The 20689-nt window shown below is 37.7% G+C and overlaps 2 protein-coding genes across 3 annotated transcripts; one reads left to right on the plus strand and one right to left on the minus strand.

Moving 5' to 3' along the window:
* The first annotated feature begins 1028 nt into the window (after positions 1-1028).
* LOC137488554 (uncharacterized) lies at positions 1029-11063 on the plus strand. The gene is made up of 2 exons (XM_068215336.2): positions 1029-1234; positions 8012-11063. The coding sequence occupies exons 1-2, from the start codon at positions 1064-1066 to the stop codon at positions 8297-8299; spliced, it is 459 nt and encodes a 152-aa protein (XP_068071437.1). The 5' UTR covers positions 1029-1063; the 3' UTR covers positions 8300-11063.
* si:ch211-153f2.3 lies at positions 11025-17374 on the minus strand. Of its 2 annotated transcripts, XR_012395244.1 has the most exons (3): positions 16166-17374; positions 13835-14213; positions 11025-11683 (listed from the first exon to the last, which is right to left on the minus strand). XR_012395244.1 is itself a non-coding variant. In XM_003200644.7 (2 exons), the coding sequence occupies exons 1-2, from the start codon at positions 16373-16375 to the stop codon at positions 14091-14093; spliced, it is 333 nt and encodes a 110-aa protein (XP_003200692.1). In that variant the 5' UTR covers positions 16376-17374; the 3' UTR covers positions 12726-14090. The 2 variants fall into 2 exon arrangements, 1 of the variants encoding a protein (XP_003200692.1); XM_003200644.7 differs by lacking the exon at positions 11025-11683 and having other exon boundaries at positions 12726-14213.
* Positions 17375-20689: the final 3315 nt, after the last annotated feature.

Raw genomic sequence — 20689 nt, forward strand, 5'->3', positions numbered from 1 at the left:
AAAAGTACCCTAATTATCTTAAATTTACAAAAATACAAAACAGCGCACTCTAGTGGATTTGTCACCAGAAAAGTACATAAAACTACTCAATCCACAAAAAAAGGCAGCGCCCTCTAGTGGATTTGTCATCAGAAGAATGTAAAAAAAACTACCCTAAGTAACGTATTGTAAATTGTCAAAAATATAGACAGTGACCTCTAGTGGATTTTTCATCAGGAACACACAAAGGAAGTACCCTAAGTAACGTATTGCAAATTGCCAAAAATATAGATGGCGCTGTAGTGGATTTGTGATCCAAAACGTACCAAAAAAAGTACCGTACGTAACATTGAAAATTGACAAAAATGTAGACAGCGCCCTCTAATGGATTTGTCATCTGAAACGTACCAAAAAAACTAGCATAAGTAACATTTTAAATTTAATAAAAATGTAGACAGCGCCCTCTAGTGGATTTGTCATCTGAAACGTACAAAAAAAACTACCATAAGTAACATATTGTAAAGTGACAAAAATATAGGGCATGCCCTTTTGTCATCAGAAACGTACAACAAAATGTACCAAAAGTAACTTATTTCAAGTTGTAGATGTAGACAGCACCCTCTAGTGGATTTAGTCTATTTGTCAACTGAAACGTGCAACAAATCATACCCGGAGCAATGTATTTTACATTTCACAAATATGTAGGCTGAAGCACATACTTTTTCCAGTGAGACTGCATGGGTTGGTAACTTTACTAGTTACTTTAAAAAGTAATCCGATTACTTAAACTGTAATGCATTACCCCCAACACTGCTGTTTTTCATCCTGGTGCTGCCAAGAACATTCCAGCCGTCTTTATTGTGTTTTCCTTAAAACCCACAGCAACTCCACGTCCACACGTCACCCATTCAGACGCATTAAACATCTCCAAAGCTCAGAGGAGGCTGACGTCAGTGTCTCTACGTCACACACACGCACTTATATCACAATACAGGCGTTTATGGCTGGGAGGAGGTGTTTAAAGTGTCCGTCCCGCAGACTGTGTGTCCAGTGACAGAGCTGAATCTACAGCTGACCACAAGTCATGGAAGTAGTTTTGAGCAGACTGAGGGATTTCTCCAGCAAGCAGAGCTCTTTTGAGGAGTGTGAAACAGCAATGGTGTGCAGGGATTATTCCTTAACACTGGAGGAGAAGAAAAGGGATGCGGGACGGCTGGACATTCAGACTGCGCTCGTCTGGCTGAGGAAAGAGCTGGTAAGAGTTTTTACTTTTATTTTTGATCAAATAAGTTTTTACTGAGGACAGATTCAGCATAGATGAGTCTCTGACATATTTTGTCCATGTCTTACATATGCAAGGACAGAAATCAAATAAAATTGATGAAAATAAACCCACTCACATCACAAGCAATTCCTCAAAAGACTTTACAAATTTAATAAGAGGATGATGAACCAAATATTAAAACATTGCATACAAATGATGCTTACTAGTCCATAGAGTTTTGTCAAATTGACAATAAAAGGATGCCAGATTTTGTCAAATTTTTTTTTTTTTTCAAACTTTTTTTTTTTTGTCAAATAAGTTTTTAACTGAAGATTAAAAAATATATATATATCAAGTATAAAGGATTGAGGAGTCTCCATTTTACATGTTTCATCCATATATTACATATGCAAAAACAAAAATTAAATTAAATGGAAAAAAACACCCACATCATAAGCATTCCCTCAAAAGAATTAAAATTAGACTATTAAATTGTATTATGTATAAATACAATTTTGTATTATGTAGTATAAATTGTATTAATAGTATTATGAAAAAAAATATGAAAATGTTGCATACTAGTTCATATTGCACACTGCATAGTTGTCCATTCATTGTATACTAGTCCATATATGCATATACATGCATATTAATCCATAGAGTTTTGTCAAGGTAACTGATAAAATGGATGCCAGATTTTGTAAAATCTTTCTTTTTGAATAGTTTTTTATTTTGGTCAATTAAGTTTTTACTGAAGACAGATTGAGGATAAATATTTTGTCCACACATTACATGTGCAAGGAATGAAATCAAATTAAACAGATAAAAATAAACCCCTGTAAAGGCTAGTCTACATGGTAAAAAATCTTGCTGTCTTAAATTGCTAAATCAAATGAAATGTTCTAGTCATGTCCACTTACATCAGTAAAACAGACTAAAAATGTTCAGTTACCCCTTGCATAACTAAAAATAGTTGCAACCTGATTAACTTATTAAAATAAGTTACAGTAACAAAAACATTTGCTGTCATGACTTTTTGCCATATTATTATTGCAGTGTACAAAGACCTGTTTAAACTGCAGAGTATAATGAAATGAATATTAAAACATGAATGATGCATATTATTCCGTTTTTGTCAGGATAACAGATAAAAAGGATGCCAGATTTAGTGAAATTGCTCATTTTCTTTTCAAACTTTATTTTTGTGGAATGAGTTTTAGCTGAAGACAGATTCAGGATAAATGAGTCTCTGTTTAGTATATTTTGTCCACATATTACATATGCAAAGACAGAAATCAAATTAAATAGGTGAAAATAAACCCACCCACATCACAAGCAACCCCTCAAAAGACTTTACAAATTTAATAAAAGGATGATGAACCGAATATACATACCATGACAAAAATGATGAATTGAATGTATATCGCATACAAATGATGCTTATTAGTCCATAGAGTTTTGTCAAATTAACAGAATAAAAGGATGCCAGATTCTGTCAAATTGCTCAAGATTTGTTTTCAAACATTTTTATTATTATTATTATTATTTTATTTATTTATTTATTTTTTGTCAAATAAGTTTGTACTGAAGATAAAAAATATATCCAGTATATTCAGGAGTGTCAGTTTGACATGTTTTGTCCACATATTACCTCTGCAAAAACAAAAACAAAATTAAATGGAAAAAGAAAACTCCCACATCATAAGCAATCCCTCAACAGACTATAAAATCAGACTTTTAAATTGCAGACAGAGTATGATGAAGATAATATTAAAACACTGCATACTAGTCCATATTGCACATTGCATACTAGCCCATTGCATACTAGTCAATACATGCATATTAGTCCATAGAGTTTTGTCAAAGTAACTGATACAATGGATGCCAGATTTTGTAAAATTGTTCATTTTTAAAAGTTTTCTTTTCAAATGTTTTTTTTTTTTTTTTTTTTTTGTCAATTAAGTTTTTACTGAAGACAGATTCAGGATAAATGAGTCTCCATTTAAAATATTTTGTCCACATATTACATAAACCCAATCAAAAGGCTAGTCTACACTGTAAAAAATCCTTCTGTCTTAAATTGTTAAACCAAATGAAATGTTCAAGTCATCTCAATCAATCAAACGGACTAAACATGTTCAGTATAACTAAAATTAGTTGCAACCTGATTAACTCATTAAAATAAGTTACAGTAACAAAAACATTTGCTGTCATGACTTTTTGTCATATTATTATTGCGGTGTATAACCCCAACCCCAATCATCATTGGGTGATGAGCAAATTTAGCCACTAAATCAATAATGTATGAATTGCCCTGAGATTGTGTTGGGTTTTTTGCCATATTATTATTGCAGTGTACAAAGACCTGTTTAAACTGCAGAGTATAATGAAATGAATATTAAAACATATGAATGATGCATATTATTCCTTAGTTTTTGTCAAGGCAACAGATAAAAGGGAAGCCAGATTTTGTGAAATTGCTCATTTTCTTTCCAAACTTTATGATAGACAGACAGAACAAAGACCGAAGTCAAATTAAATAATGAAAAGCAACCCCTCAAAAGACTATAATCTACACTGTAAAAAAATCTTGCTTTCTTAAATTATTAAATCAAACGAAATGTTCTAGTCGTCTCAACTTACATCAGTCAAACTGACGAAACATGTTAAGTTAACCCTTGAATATAATTACTAACTTAACTACAATGAAAAGAATATTAAAACATCACATATGAATGATGCATATCAGTCCATAATGTTCCTGTCAAGATAACAGATTTTGTCAAATTGCTCAGGTTTGTTCAAACAGTGCCTAATAGGCATGGGGCGGTAACCATTTTCAAGGTATACCACGGTTTGAAAAAGTCAAAGTTTTAACATCGCCAACATTTTCTGCTATACCGTTCCTATGGTATATGTAAGAGTTTTTTTATGTTTAACATTTGAGTTTTTTTAGGACAACAGTATCTTCAGCAGAAAATATATCCAAACGATGCCATTTTAAATTGTGTTTTTAAAACTAATGACAGCAGAAGTCGATGATTCATTAGAATTTTTCAGCCTGACATGTTTACTTTCCCAAAATAAGTTTCTTAAAATGAAATATATTGTGTTCAAAGGGAAAAACAGGTTTTAGTTTTTTACCCAGAAATTTTAAAAGAATATATTTTAGAGCAGTGAGCACAATATCGTAAAACCGTGAACTTTTAATCAAGGTTTATCATACCGTCAGAATCTTATAGCGGCCCATGCCTAGTGCCTAATATGCTCCAATAGACTTGATTACATTAACAGGCACATGGACACATATTTAGTCTTCTTGTAGCATTTTGCCTCCAGTAAGGGCCATGCAGGGAGTTTTTGCCATGCAACCAATCTTTCTGGGACAAGTTATCTATTTTTTTTTGTCACATTTTGCAAATTTTCAGCCACTTTAGACGAACTCCTGAATAAATTTGTTGGACTTTTAATGCAAACTATTTTTAAGCAAGAATAAGAATTATTTAATTTTTTTTTTCTTCAACATTTTAATTTGGGTGTACAAATTTTTGCCTGGTGATCCTACATTTTTTTGTTAGATTAGTTCTGGTTTTGGCTTTGGTACTGACTAATCTAATGTATATGGGAAAATGTATTATTGTAAAGCATCGTATAGAAAACATCCATTTAAAAGAGAGATTTGTGAGGAGTGTGAGCACTGTATTTATAGTTATTTATTTTATATATATTTTAAAAGTTTCAATGTAATCTGAAATATTAAAGAGGACTATTTACATGCATTACATGTGCTTACAAAATCAAAAATTTTTGTATATTTCATTTGATGTAGACACTAGAATTGGTCATTTGTTTATATAATTTAAATATTCATGCTTAATTAAAATAATATCTAATTTTGCTTTCAACTGATAAATAAATGACTGTCGCAAATGTTGCTAAAATATTCTTAATTTTTGTATTTCACTTTAAATTAAGGAATTCTTCATTTAAAGTATAAATAAATTATTAATCTTTAAGGAATCATCAAAATGAATAATACTCAACTGATGCACAATTGATGGAAAATTTTACAACAAGAAATGCTTCCTGATGATTTCTGACGGATCATCAAACAATTATGAAAATAAAACTTTTAAGTAATCATGCTTAACGTATTAGAAAACAATTCATTTATAACAAATTAATTTACATGAAAATTAATGTATTTACAAAACTAGAGTTTTATTCTTTATATGATCAATTAAATCTTGCCTGGGGTGGCACGGTGGCTCAGTGGTTAGCACTGTGGCCTCACAACAAGCAGGTCACTGGTTCGAGTCCTGACTGGGCAAGTTGGCATTTCTGTGTGGAGTTTGCATGTTCTCCCCATGTTGGCGTGGATTTCCTCCGGGTGCTCCGGTTTCCCCCACAGTCCGAATACATGCGGTATAGGGGAATTGGGTAAACTAAATTGTCTGTAGTGTATGTGTTTGAATGGGTGTCTCCCAACTACTGGGTTGCAGCTGGAAGGGCATCCGTTGTCTAAAGAATATGCTGGAATAGTTGGCGGCTCATTCTGCTGTGCTAGTCACTGAATAAATGAATGAATGAATCTTATATATTTAGCATATACTGCAAAAAATAAAGAGTCTGTTATTATTAAGCGTGTTCATTCTGAATGTTTTCTTCTCCCTGTGTATTTCTGGGTGGTCTGTACATTTCATGTGTGTCCATTCACATTGCAAATCCCTGTAGACACTTGTCTCGTTTAAAACTCTAATAAAAATCAAAGGTCAGCTTGCATCTTTACTACGTTGCCCTTTTACTACGGCAGGCCTGTCATTAACATTCATGTTGGAGCATTACAAACATCCCAGGGGTTCAATCCTGAGCAGCTCCTTTCTCCATCCGCAGATATACAGCCTGGCATTTACAGCCTCTGTACTCATGACCTGCCATGGCAACATCTACACAAAGACCCACAGAAGCCCATGACAAGTCTCAATGGTTCAGTACTTGTGTGAATCTCACTTCAGTGACAGTTTCATTCAGAAAGCGCTTGTATTTTGACAGGTACACTTGACGTCAGATTTATTGGCCCTCCTTAGCAATTGATGACGTACGGTTGTTTAAACAAATTGGGGGGGGGTGTTTATGAAAAATGGGAGTGGCAAATCCGCCCCTATTTCTTCCCATACTCATGTACTTCCTTACTTCCAGTGAATGGTTGATGTGACTTTTTCCCCATTGTATACCCACATAGCAAAATTTCTTTAGCCCAGATCTGGCCCACACAATCAGGTTTTGCTTGGCCCACATGCCGCAGTGAATTACGGTACATGACTGGACCAAATCTGGCTTCCAGACAAGGGCCAAACACAGACCATATCTGGGCCAAGTCTCAGCCAAGTTAATAACTCATAACTGGGCCTGAACTGGGCCAGATAGGTTGGTGTGTCACGATTTCAATGAAATTGATAAACCCATGGAGTGATGCGCTTTAGACACACTCTGGGCACGCTTTTTCTCAAAGTGACCTGATTGGTAGAATTTTTTTTCTTTACTCAAAAATGATTTTAGTGTATTTTAAATGTGGGTCAAGACTGGCCAAACTCACATGGCCCACTTTCAAATTTTTAAATCTGGGCCAAATACTACGTTTTTCATCTGGCCCAAATCTTGTGTGCCGCCTTAAAGACGGTGCCCCCTCTGCCAAACCTGGGCCATGTTTGGCCCACATGCTGTATGCCATGCCGGATGAATGCCTGCTGTGCCAGCTTTATGCCAAATCTGGGCCAGAATTCTTTGCTACTAGGGTACGGTTCTTTTTACAGCATCAACTGACTATTTCACGGAACTTAATAAATTGTATGAAGACAGGATTAATTAATAGTAAACTTCAATAGCAGTTAAATAATTAATAACAATATATACAGTTAAAGTCAGAATTATTAGCCCCCCTTTCAATTTTGATTTCTTTATTAAATATTTCCCAAATTATGTTTAATAGCGCAAGGAAATGTTCACAGTATGTCTGATAATATTTTTTCTTCTGGAGAAAGTCTTATTTGTTTTATTTCGGCCAGAATAAAAGCAGTTTTTAATTTTTTAAACACCATTTTAAGGTTAAAATTATCAGCCCCTTTAAGCTATATTTGTTTTCGTTAGTCTACAGAACAAACCATCGTTATACAACTTAGCTTACCTAATTACCCTAACCTAGTTAACCTAATTAACCTAGTTAAGTTACTTTAAGCTGTACAGAAGTGTCTTGAAGAATATCTAGTCTAATATTATTTACTGTCATCATGACAAAGATAAAATAAATCAGTTATTAGAGATGAGTTATTAACACTATTATGATTAGAAATGTGCTGAATTTTTTCTCTCTCAGGTAAACAGAAACTGGGGGAAAAATAAACAGGGGGGCTAATAATTCTACCTTAAGCTGTATAAATATATATATTTAAAAATTAAAAATGTATTTATTTATTCCATATGGGTATTTTTAGAAAGCAGTCAGAACAGTTAAAAATTAAGTAATAAAAAGAAATATAATGGTTTTATTCATGGCCAAATTAATCACTTAAAGCATTCATATACATCAAACAAGCAACACTCCTCTTTTTTGGACAGAGGCTCAGTTTAGAACTGAATCCCTTAAAGCATCAGTTTTAGTGATATACTGAATTTGTATTTCTAGCATAGACATAAAACATTGTGCTCATCTAAAAATAGATTCATAACAGAATAAACTGAGCTGAAATCATCACTCCTCCTCCTTTGTAGATGGAGATGCGCTCTCAGGACCAAGCGTTGATTCGCCAGCTGATGGATCTCCATGATGGCATTCAGGAACTGAAGCAGGAGTGTGAAAAAGCCATAGAGGAGGAGGAGGAAGAGGAAGAAGAAGCAGGCTGGGACTCTGGCAGTGAAGGAGGAGCGAGCAGCATGTCCTCATACTCTGGAGAAATGAGCTTCTGCACCTCCACCTACTCCTTCAGCTCATGCATGAGTCCTGCTTCTCCAGCGTTCCTCTCAAAACGGGTCTTCAGCAGACGCAGCTCTGTGCCATGAACCAACAATTACACTCATATCCATCTTACATTAAAGAAACACTCCATTTTTTTTTTTTTTTTTGGAAATAGGGTCATCTTATACCTGTTAAACAGCTGAGTTTTGCCATTTTGGAATCCATTCAGCCAATCTCCGGGTCTAGCTGGAGCACATTTAGCTTAGCTTAGCATAGACCATTGAATCAGATTAGACCATTAGCATTTCAGAAAAGATCTTTTCAGACAGAAAGTTTGAAGTTGTTATATTCTAGACCGATATGGCCAGAACTATATTCTCATTCTGGCATAATAATCAAGATATTTGATTAGGGGATTATCAGTAATGATATTACCACATAATATCAGTCCACCTCCTGCAGCCAAACAATAGCAACTTTTGATTTGAGGTCAGTTTTAATAAACAGTGTAAGTCAAACTGTGTGGAAAAATTAACTAAACTCTGATTTATGAGAGAGATGCTAACGGTCTAATCCCATTCATTCAAGGTAACCTGAAAGTGCTTCCATCAAACCTAGTGATTGGCTCATTTACTACAGAGATGCTAACGGTCTAATTCGATTCAATGGCCTATGCTAAGCTAAGCTTAAAGTGCTTCCAGTAAACCTAGAGATTGGCTCATTTATAAAAGATGCTAATGGTCTAATCTGATTCAACGATTTATGCTAAGCTAGGTTAAAAGTGCTTCCGCCAAACCTAGAGATCATCTCATTTATGAAGGAGATGGTAACGGTCTAATCCCATTCAATGATTTATGCTAAGCTACGATAAAAGTGCTTCCATCAAACCTAGAGTTCGGCTCACTGAGAGATGCTAATAGTCTAAACCGATTCAATTATCTATGCTAAGCTAAGCTAAAAGTGCTTCCAGTAAACCTAGAGATTGGCTCATTTATGAAAGATGCTAATGGTCTAATCCGATTCAATGATTTATGCTAAGCTAAGCTTAAAGAACTTCCAGTAAACCTAGAGTTCGGCTCACTTATGAGAGAGATGCTAACGGTCTAATACCATTCAATGATCTATATACTGAAGTAAACTAAAAATACTTCCCCAAAACCTAGAGATCAGCTTATTTATGAAAGAGATGCTAATGGTCTAACCCAATTCAATAAGCAACACTAGGCTAAGATAAAAGTGCTTCCATCAAACCTAAAGATCGGCTCATTGAGTGAGATGCTAATGGTCTAATCCTATTCAATGATCTATGCTAAGCTAAATGTGCTTCTGTCAAACCTAAAGATCGGCTCATTTATTAGAGAGATGCTAATGGTCTAATCCCATTCAATGATCTATGCTAAGCTAAGCTATAAGTGCTTTCAGCAAACGTAGAGATCGGCTCGTTTATGAGAGATGCTAACGGTCTAATCTGATTCAATGATCTATGCTAAGCTAAGCTAAAAGTGCTTCCATCAAACCTAAAGATTGGCTCATTTGTGTGAGCGAAGCTAATGGTTTAATACGATACAATGACCTATGCTAAGCTAAGCTAAAAGTGCTTCCCGCCCAACCCCGAAATCAGCTCATTTATGAGATGCTAATGGTCTAATCCGATCCCATTCAATGACGCTAAGCTAAGCTAAAAGTGCTTCCGCCAAACCTAGAGATTGGCTCATTTATAAGAGAGATGCTAATGGTCTAATCCGATTTAATGATCTATGCTAAGTTAAGCTAATAAACGTCGCCTCGTGGTTCCATCCCAAAGAGGGAAGAAATCACTTTCCCGAACTCTCGCATTCAATCTGCCCAGTTGGTGGAATGATCTCCCTAACTGCATCAGAACAGCAGAGTCACTCGCTGTCTTCAAGAAACGACTAAAAACTCAACTATTTAGTCTCCACTTACCTTCCTAATCTGCAACTGCCTCTCTGGCTCCACCGCTAACTGTATTACAGAAAAAAAATACTAATGTTTTGCTTCTTACACTTTACATACCTGAAACTTGCCTACAGCACTTATTCATTGTTGCTCTTATAGTTGTGTAAGTTGCTTCCTTGTCCTCATGTGTAAGTCGCTTTGGATAAAAGCGTCGGCTAAATGACTAAATGTAAATGTAAGCTAAAAGTGCTTCTGGTAAACTCAGACATCAGCTAAATGGATTAAAAAAATGTTAAAAATCAATAGTTTAACTCTGGAAGAGCTGTAAAATGAGCCCATTTCCAAAAAAAAGCGGAGTATTCCTTTAATAGAAATCTTATCTCGTCTTACAGTTCGAGATATGTATACATCGTTTATACTGTACTATACAGTATATCAACAAAGTCAAAAAGTGAAAACAAATGTGAATGTTTGAAACTGTGATGAACTTGACAATGTCTTTGGTGACAGACTGCTGCTGAATGTTTGATTGTCACTTGACAAAACTGAAGTGCCTCTTCTTTGGGGCTTCTCCACAACGTAACTCTCCCTGATGTGGGATAGACAGTGATGGTGGATGGTGGACCTCACTGTTCTCAGCACAAGATCTTCCCTGCTGGTATCACTAAAATGGACTCTTTGTAAACACGTATAGAGGTGTACTCTTTGAATGCTGATTAATGAACTTTTCTTTGTATTATGACAGTCATGAGTACAACGTGACAAGATTTAGGTGTTTTTTAAAGCAAGACGTGAACAAATATTCACTGATGATCTAACTCTTCTAAGACACATATCATGTTATTAATGATATACAGTATAAACATTAAAACCTGATCAGTTTTGGTGGAAACATCTCATGAAGCAATGAGTTTAAATCAAGACATTTTAATAAACATATGATGCAATCTTTATGCATTCATCATGACTAGGCTAATTATTCACCCGGTATGTGCAAACTCATACAGCAGATGCTCATAATCTCATTAACAGCAAGAACATGTGAGAAGCATCTTATTTATAGACAAATGAATCATTCATTCATTTTCTTGTCGGCTTAGTCCCTTTATTAATCTGGGGTCGCCACAGCGGAATGAACCGCCAACTTATCCAGCAAGTTTTTACGCAGCGGATGCCCTTCCAGCCGCAACCCATCTCTGAGAAACATCCACACACACACTCATACACTACGGACAATTTAGCCTACCCAAGTTACCTGTACCGCATGTCTTTGGACTGTTGGGGAATCCGGAGCACCCGGAGTTAACCCATGCAAACGCAGGGAGAACATGCAAACTCCACACAGAAACGCCAACTGAGCCGAGGATTCACCCAGCGACCTTCTTGCTGTGAGGCAACAGCACTACCTACTGCGCCACTGCTTCGCATATAGACAAATTAATCATATGAATTGTTTTTAATGCCCATCATATTTTAAACAACAGCCTTCTCAAGACTTCTCTAAGCATCCTATTAGACGCGCCATTAACAAAGTCTTTTATTCGATTAGTATTTATCAGGGGTGCTCAATCCTGTTCCTAGAGAGCCACCTTCCTGCAGATTTTAGTTGCTACCTATATCAAACCCACCTGAATCAATTAATTAGGACCTGAACACCACTTGATAATTACAGGCAGGTGTGTTTGATACGGGTAGCAACTGAACTCTGCAGGAAAGTGGCTTTCCAGGAACAGGACTGCGCACCCCTAGTATATATACAGGTTTTGTTTAGCTATTTTAGCTACATTGACTTGAGATGCACGGGAATCATTTAAATTCAAAGTGTTGGTCTTGTTTCTAGTCCAAATATCTTAAAAGTCTTAAATCAGGAAGCATTTTCCACACAAGCAGAAAGTGTTGTCTTGTTTGCTGAAATACTAAGTCAAAAATAGGGCTGCATGGTGGCGCAGTGGGTAGCATGCTCGCCTCACAGCAAGAAGGTCGCTGGTTCAAGCCTCAGGGTCAGTTGGCGTTTCTGTGTGGAGTTTGCATGTTCTCCCGGTGTTAGTTTGGGTTGCCTCCGGTTTCCCTCACAAGTCCAAAGATATGCACTATAGCGGAATTGGGTAAGCTGAATTGTCTGTAGTGTATGAGTGTGAATGAGAGTGATGGGCTGCAGCTGGAATCTGTGCAAAAACATTTGCTGGATAAGTTGGTGGTTCATTCCACTGTGGCGACCCTGGATTAATAAAGGGACTAAGCCGACAAGAAAATTAATGAATGAATGAGCAATCTTCTTTTTCTTTGGCCTTTGTCCCGTATGATTGCGGGGTCGGCTCTTTTTGGGACAAGTTATATATATGATAACGACTTTTTTACAACTTCCAGCCGGCCTGTCATATGGGCATGTCCCACTCATACACTACGGACAATTTAGCCTACCCAATTCACCTGTACTGCGTGTCTTTGGACTGTGGGGGAAACCGGAGCACCCGGAGGAAACCCACGCGAACGCAGGGAGAACATGCAAACTCCTCACAGAAACGCCAACTGAGCAGAGGTTCAAACCAGCGACCTTCTTGCTGTGAGGCGAACGTGCTAAAATTAATGAATGACCAATATCAAAAGCAAATCTACGCCCTTGTTATACATTTATTAAAATGCCTGTTATAAGAAATGTGAAAATAAACCACGGCCAGAAAGTGCCATCAAAGTGCCCTCCAGAAGAGCAGACTCCCTTCATTGACCCTTTTCACAAGATGCATTTAATGGTCATCAGCATCGTAAATCCTTGAAAGTTTGTAATATTTCGATTTTTTTTTTAAATGTATGAACATGTATATGTATTATATCAGTGTTTCTCAACTGGTGGGTCGTGACACACTTAACATTTTCTGTGGGTTGCACAGTGTGATCCAAAAAAAAAAAAAAAAAAAACGTTGAAATTTTAACTCATTTTGCTTATATCGGACTTTTATTTTGAAATGCGCGTGCGACAGCCGTACCGTTTGACATTTTATTTAATTATAGCAACAAATATGTTGAAATGCAAGTACAACCTCGAATCAAATATGTAAAGTATTGATTTACATATATTGACGACAAAAAAAGGCTTAAAACCTCAGTGTGTCATGTGTAGTGAGGTGCTCTCACAAGAGAGCATGAAACCTTCTCAATTAAAACGACATTTAGAAAATAAACATCCCGGTTGCAAGGACAAACCTGTGGACTATTTTCAAAGACGACTCCAATAGCTGAGGGCATCACAAAAGAGCCGAACATCTTCATGTTCAAAACATTCTGCGCATCCTACTGTGCTCACCGAGGCCAAGAAAGCCCACACAATAGCAGAAGAGCAAACATGGTTATAATTATTTTAATCACTTTACTTTAATTTGCTGGCTTGTTCAGTTCGACAGGATCATGTGTTAATGTTTTATTAACTGTTCAGTTTAGTTAATGGTGACTGAACTTTTCCTTTCCCTGACCGCTGTTTACAGTATTTGACGTTTTTACTCTGTAATATTACTATAATTTGATACATTTTGATTTATTGGCCACTACTTGTGCATGTTAACGAATAAATACAAGTAAATTATAATTCCTAAAATTATATTATAATTCCTAAAAATCTGGGTCGCAGCATGATCACCATGTCAAAATGTGGCTCCTATGGCAAAACCAGTTGAGAACCACGGTATTAAGTCATCTTTAAATCAAAATACAAACAAATAAATGATTGCTAATGTGAGGTGTTTCTAATGCAGTGTCTATGGATGAAGGACAGTAAATGTGTCATCATCTCCCTTCTATCTGCTGTTATCAGTCTCGCACTGTTGTTTTCCTTCTTCTGGAAGTCTGGAGTTTTTCTTTGATTAATTAGGATTGTAAAAAATGATCTGTTGTACTCTCCCATTCACGGCACTCTAACTTTAGCCAATTATGATGACTTCCGCTGCTGAGAGACCTGGAATTGTGAAAAGGGTCCATAACGCTGGGTCACAGGTTTTCCGTGTCCTCTTCTAGTAGCAGGGATCCGCTCTCCCGTCTGAGCCTCTGAATCTCCTTATTGAGCCCCAGCAGAGTCTGAGCGAGCTGCCGGTCCTGAGAGCGCATCTCCAGCTGCACAACACACACATTTATTACATACACAGACACATCTATCAGTCTATTATTGAGTCTGTCCATCCGTCACTCCATCCAAACATCATTCTACCCATACATGTATACATCCATCCATCCATCATTCCATAACCAATCATTATTCAATCCATCCATCCATTTATCATCCATCCATCCATCATTCCATAACCAACCATTATTCAATCCATCCATCCATCCATTCAACATCCATCCATCCATCCATCCATCATTCCATAACCAACCATTATTCAATCCATCCATCCATCATTCCATAACCAACCATTATTCAATCCATCCATTCATCCATCCATCCATCCATCCATCCATCATTCCATAACCAACCATTGTTCAATCCATCCATCCATTTATCATCCATCCATCCATCATTCCATAACCAACCATTATTCAATCCATCCATCCATCCATCCATCCATCCATCCATCATTCCATAACCAACCATTATTCAATCCATCCATTCATCCATCCATCCATCCATCATTCCATAACCAACCATTGTTCAATCCATCCATCCATTTATCATCCATCCATCCATCCATCATTCCATAACCAACCATTATTCAATCCATCCATCCATCATTCCATAACCAACCATTATTAAATCCATCCATCTATCCATTTATCATCCATCCATCCATCATTCCATAACCAACCATTATTCAATCCATCCATCCATTTATCATCCATCCATCATTCCATAAACCAACCATTGTTCAATCCATCCATCCATCCATCCATCAATCATTCCATAACCATTATTCAATCCATCCATCATTCCATAAACCAACATCCATTCAATCCACCCATACATCCATCCATCATTCCATAACCAACCATTATTCAATCCATCATCCATCCATCCATCCATCCATCCATCATTCCATAAAACAATATCCATTCAATCCATCCATCATTCCATAACCAACCAATCATTTCATCATCCGACCATCATTCCATTCATTTTTCTTTTTTCAATCCATTCATCCATCCACCCATTTATGTTCTATCCATCTAACGATTATTCTATCCATCCATCCCATAATCCAACCATCACACCCTCCATCCAGCTTTCCCTTCATCCATCATTTCATCATCCATCCATCCATCCTTACATCCATCATTCCAACCATTTTTCTATCTATCCATCCATTTATCTTTCATCCATCCCTCCATCCATCCAACCAATCATCATTCTACCAATTAACCATCATTCTACCCATCTAACCATCACTCCACCATTCATCCCTCTATCCATCCTTACACCCATTCATCTATCATTACATGCATTCATCCAACAATCATTTTACCCACCCAAACTTCCATTCATTCACATCCAGCCATCATTCTACCTATCCATCTCCACTGCCCCATCATTTAATCCATCCATAACTCTATCTCATTCATCCATCATTCGATCCATCCATCCCTCCCTCCATCATTACCAACCAACCATCATTTCATTTTACCAACCATGCATCTACACTCATTTAACTATCATTCCACTTATCCTTCATCTTTTATCTATCTATCTATCTATCTATCTATCTATCTATCTATCTATCTATCTATCTATCTATCCATCCATCCATCCATCCAACCATCATTATACCATCTAACCATCACTCCATCCATTCATGCATCCTTATATCCACCTATCATACATTCATCCATACAGACAACAATCATTCCACCTATCTATCAATATTCCATCCATCCATTATTCCACATTTCCCTCCATCCATCTATCCATCAAACAATCATCCAGCCACTATCCATCTATCCATCCATCCCTACATCGATTTTCTTCAATCACTTTATTATAAAACAAATAAATAAAACATATCAATCAACCAAATGACCCACTCAAACACATTTAGAGACAACATAAAAGCATCATCCCTTCCTAAACTCACCAGTTCAGTTCTTAACCAAGTGATGGCTCCATCTATTTTGGCTCTCCGGAGCTCTTCATTCACCTGTAAGCTCTTTCCTACGGAATGGGTGACCGTTTCTGCAGGATTTTGGGGCTCTGATGACGTCCTAAAAGCGTGTAGAAGCTTATTCTTAATGTTCTCCAAAACCATGATGGAGACTGAATCCTCATACTGCATGTCAGAACTCATTATAATAGTCCAGAAAAGAGAAATATCCCAAAAAGTCTTAAATGAGGGATTTAAAGTCTAGACTGAGAAATATCCACAAAGGTCTCAAATGAATATCCCAAATGTTTTAAAATGAGCGAATCCAGACCAAGAAATTTACCAAAATGTCTCAAAATGAGCGAGTCCAGACCAAGAAATAACCAAAATGTCTCAAAATGAGTGAGTCCAGATCAAGAAATTTCCCAAATGTCTCAAAATGAGCGAGTTTAGACCAAGAAATTAACCAAAATGTCTCAAAATGAGCGAGTTTAGATCAAGAAATTAACCAAAATGTCTCAAAATGAGCGAGTTTAGATCAAGAAAATAACCAAAATGTCTCAAAATGAGCGAGTCCAGACCAAGAAATTTCCCAAATGTCTCAAAATGAGCGAGTCCAGACCAAGAAATTTCCCAAATGTCTCAAAATGAATGAATCTAGACCAAGAAATTTCCCAAATGTCTCAAAATGAATGAATCTAGACCAAGAAATATCCCAAATGTCGCAAAATGAGCGAGTCCAAATCAAGAAATTTCCCAAATGTCTCCAAATGAATGAGTTTAAACCCAGAAATTTCCCAAATGTTTCCAAATGAATGAGTCCAGATCAAGAAATATCCCAAATGTTTCCAAATGAATGAGTTTAGACCAAGAAATATCCCAAATGTCACAAAATGAATGAATCTAGACCAAGAAATATCCCAAATGTCGCAAAATGAGCGAGTCCAGATCAAGAAATATCCCAAATGTCGCAAAATGAGCGAGTCCAGATCAAGAAATATCCCAAATGTCTCCAAATGAATATCGCAAAAGTCTCAAAAGTGATTTATAGTCCAGACGAAGAAATATTTATACATGCAGCACTGTAATATTTCTAATTACTCCCCTTGTAAATCTGCATCCATTCCTTCACGCAACTCTTGGTCTCCATCAGCTATAAACGCAGAGATCGATAAACTGTAGAGGTTCCTTCCCCGAGTCTGCAGCATGTTTCTTTTTGTGCGCCTCTTTTTTTTTCTTTCCCTTGTTTTGTCACTGTTACTATGGCGAACAGCCCCTCCACCCCGTCCCGTTCAGTAACCCCAATAAGAATGGAGGAGCACTGTAGACAAAGACTATTGTTGGATTTGAAGAAGTGAAAAGAATCCCCTCCTCCTTTCCTTCAGTCTAGCCCTCCATAAGCTCCCATTCAGGCATTGTGTGAGAAACGGGGTGTGAGAAAGATCTCACTGTCTCTGCTTTACACCAAGTTAGTTTGGTTTTAGGCGCTGATGGATCGTTCTTTTCAGTGAGCGCTTGGGAAGTCGGACATCGTGTTACTCAACAGTTTGTTAAGAGCGTTTTTTATCACTGTTTGAGAATAAAGAGCAGGAATACTCTGAGGAATGGAGAATCTGTGTCATTTTGGCAGGCAGAGAGAGATCTTTTGGTGCTCTGGAGAAGCGTGAACAGAAGTCTAGTGTCTTTGTGTACAATGACTGCAACAGGGGAATACGAGAGGAAAGGGAGAAGGGGATGTATTGAAAGACAGACAGCTGAAGAGAGAATCATTCTCTTTTAGATATTTCCCAAGTGCTGTTTAACAGAGCAAGGAAATTTACAGTATTTTCCATTATATTTATCTTAAAAAAATGTATGAACAGAGTAGGAGTTCGGTTCGCATTGCCGACAATAAGTCAGACTTGTTTGCAGTGCATGCTCTGACTGTCAGGGTTCTGACACTCTGGTCATGTAAATTCTTGTTTTGGTGGCAGAATCCAGACACTAGTCATGTCTAATCCTGTCCTGTTGTGCTCGGCTCAGGTTTTCTTGGGTCGAGCACTTGTTTCTGTCATTGTGTGCGGATTGATGCAGCAGTAATGTGGTCGATGTATTGGTCTGGTAAAGGAGCTGAGCCGAAAGGCAAAGCTCTCGATTTACCGGTCAATCTACATTCCTACTCTCACTCATGGTCATGAGCTTTGGGTCATGACAGAAAGGACAATATCTCGGATACAAGCGGCCGAAATGAGTTTCCTTGGCAGGGTGGCAGGGCGCACCCTTATAGATAGGGTGAGGAGCTCTGTCACCCGGGAAAAGCTCGGAGTAGAGCCGCTGCTCCTCCACATCGAGAGAAGTCAGCTGAGGTGGCTCAGGCATGTCCCCTAACCTGGGAAAGGTATGCTTGTTTCAGATGCCTCCTGGACGCCTACCTAGGTAGGTGTTCCAGGCATGTCCCACTGGGAGGAGGCCTCGGGAAAGACCCAGGACACGAGCAAGGAACTAATAGCCGCATTTCCACTATCAGGCCAGTGCGAGCCAGGGCTTATATCGGGCCAGGCCGGGCCAATCGCCCGGGAGGTTGAGCAGTGAGGCCGAAATCATGTCGCGTTTCCACTGTGGGGCTAGTAGCTGGCAGCGCGTCACGCAAACCCCGCCCCCAGAACATCCCCCGAATCGAACGTCACTCAAACCGCCCACTTCAGCGAGAATCATGCAGATAAAGCACATCATCACATCATCACGAAACTATTAAAATAGGACAACCAAAACAAACAAATGACACGTTACTGTACAGCAGTACAACGCATGTCTATACGCACATGCCTGTGTGTTTTCATTCATCATATTCATATACTCGCCGACCGACTGGCATCGAAATCCAGTGGTCTCGCCACCAACGGAGGGACCCGGAGCGCAAGGAGCGCACACATCCATAATATAACACCACATATATAAAATTCTCCGTTAATAACTCGATATAAAATGTTTTTTATAACATCCTCTAGACAGAATCTGTCCAACATTCATCCCAAATGCTCCGGAGAGAACTGAAACATGATTATTTTCCCCCTATAGGCTTTATGACACTTAATAGGTGATTCCCTTTATTTAAAGATGTTGCTTATTATATCTTAAGTAAAGGAAAGTGTTCAGTGTTTCAGCACATAAGAGCAGCACGTAATAAAATATAGCCTATATTGCGTTGCGCTCAGCAGCTATGCACTAATAAAGCTCTTTATGTATTTAAAATGTCCTTTTTTAATTTTACCACGTTATATAAAAACATACACACTTGTTTGAGGACACAGAACACATTTTGAACTTGCAATTTTCCCCGTCAAAAAAGTGCTGCGCGGCTGCAGACAGAAAAAAAGGTCGCCTAGTTTCTGCGTTCACTCACCCCAAAAATGCTCTGTTTGCATGATTTGATTAATTTCATCGTATCCAAATACTTTATAAATAATATTTAAAACATTTTCCGGTGTTTATTTATTTTTATTTTTTTAGAAAATATCTAAAATCTTTTTTTCAAAGAGGCTTTTGAAAAATGAAAGTTTAATATAAATTTGAAACAGTTTGATATATAGTACCTAATTGTTATAGCTATAGCTTTTGTTAGTTTTATATTGGTTTATTTATTTAATGTGATTTTATTATAGGCCTATCTAATATTTGTAATTCTTTAAATTATTTCAATATAGGGCTATTTTATCTAGATATGACACTATTGTTTTGAGCCTACAAAAGTGGACATGAAATTTGTAAAGTTTTATGTCCTACTGTTGTATTCATATAGTGTATTATCTCCAAAATAAATTAAAACAATAAAAATAAAAGAAAAAAGCCGCTCGCGGCATCAACAGAGCTATGAATGGAGCGCTCTTTTCCTCCGTCTCACACACATACACAGGCATCTAAACGCACAAAAACACACACAGTATTAAACTTGACAAAACCTCTTGAAAACCTTTACTGTCTGCTGTGTCTTTAATATGGTGTACAGATTATTATGCGTTATTGAAACATCAAAGATGCAGCAAAGAAAGATCATTTTATGCAACAGCCTTACATTTAAAAGAGAAACTTAAGGGCGATCATATGCAAAAAAGACCCCAGTCTATAATTTGTTCCAGATGTTTTATTTCCCTTATTTATTTATTTGTTTGGCGCATGTAATCGAGTGCGATCGGAAAACTGTGCCCGCCTCTCCTTTCACTCCGCCCCGAAGCCCCGGCTGGCCCTCCTTGGCCCAAGGTATTCGGCGGGCCGAAAAAGGCTGGCCGTTGGCCCCGAGAAAGCCCCGCTTTGGCCCGATTAGGCCCCGGAAGTGACAGTGGAAACGCCACTGGCCTTGGCTCGCCCTGGCTCGCTCGCTTTAGGCGCGATAGTGGAAACGCGGCTAATCTCTTGGCTGGCCTGGGAACACCTCGGGATCCCCCCAGGGGAGCTGGAGGAAGTGTCTGGGGATAGGGAAGTCTGGGGTTCTCTCCTAAGACTGCTGCCTTGGCGAACGGCCCCGGAAAAGTGGCAGAAGAT

The sequence above is a fragment of the Danio rerio genome, chromosome 19 (assembly GCF_049306965.1).
Source record: "Danio rerio strain Tuebingen ecotype United States chromosome 19, GRCz12tu, whole genome shotgun sequence".
In the NCBI taxonomy this organism is placed as follows: Eukaryota; Metazoa; Chordata; class Actinopteri; order Cypriniformes; family Danionidae; genus Danio; species Danio rerio.

Coding starts and splice junctions, on each gene's coding strand:
- LOC137488554 (XM_068215336.2), top strand. CDS start 1,064: ATGGAAGTAGTTTTGAGCAGACTGAGGGATTTCTCCAGCAAGCAGAGC. Junction 1,235..8,011: donor TCTGGCTGAGGAAAGAGCTG/GTAAGAGTTTTT, acceptor CCTCCTTTGTAG/ATGGAGATGCGCTCTCAGGA.
- si:ch211-153f2.3 (XM_003200644.7), bottom strand. CDS start 16,375: ATGAGTTCTGACATGCAGTATGAGGATTCAGTCTCCATCATGGTTTTG. Junction 14,214..16,165: donor CTTGGTTAAGAACTGAACTG/GTGAGTTTAGGA, acceptor TGTGTTGTGCAG/CTGGAGATGCGCTCTCAGGA.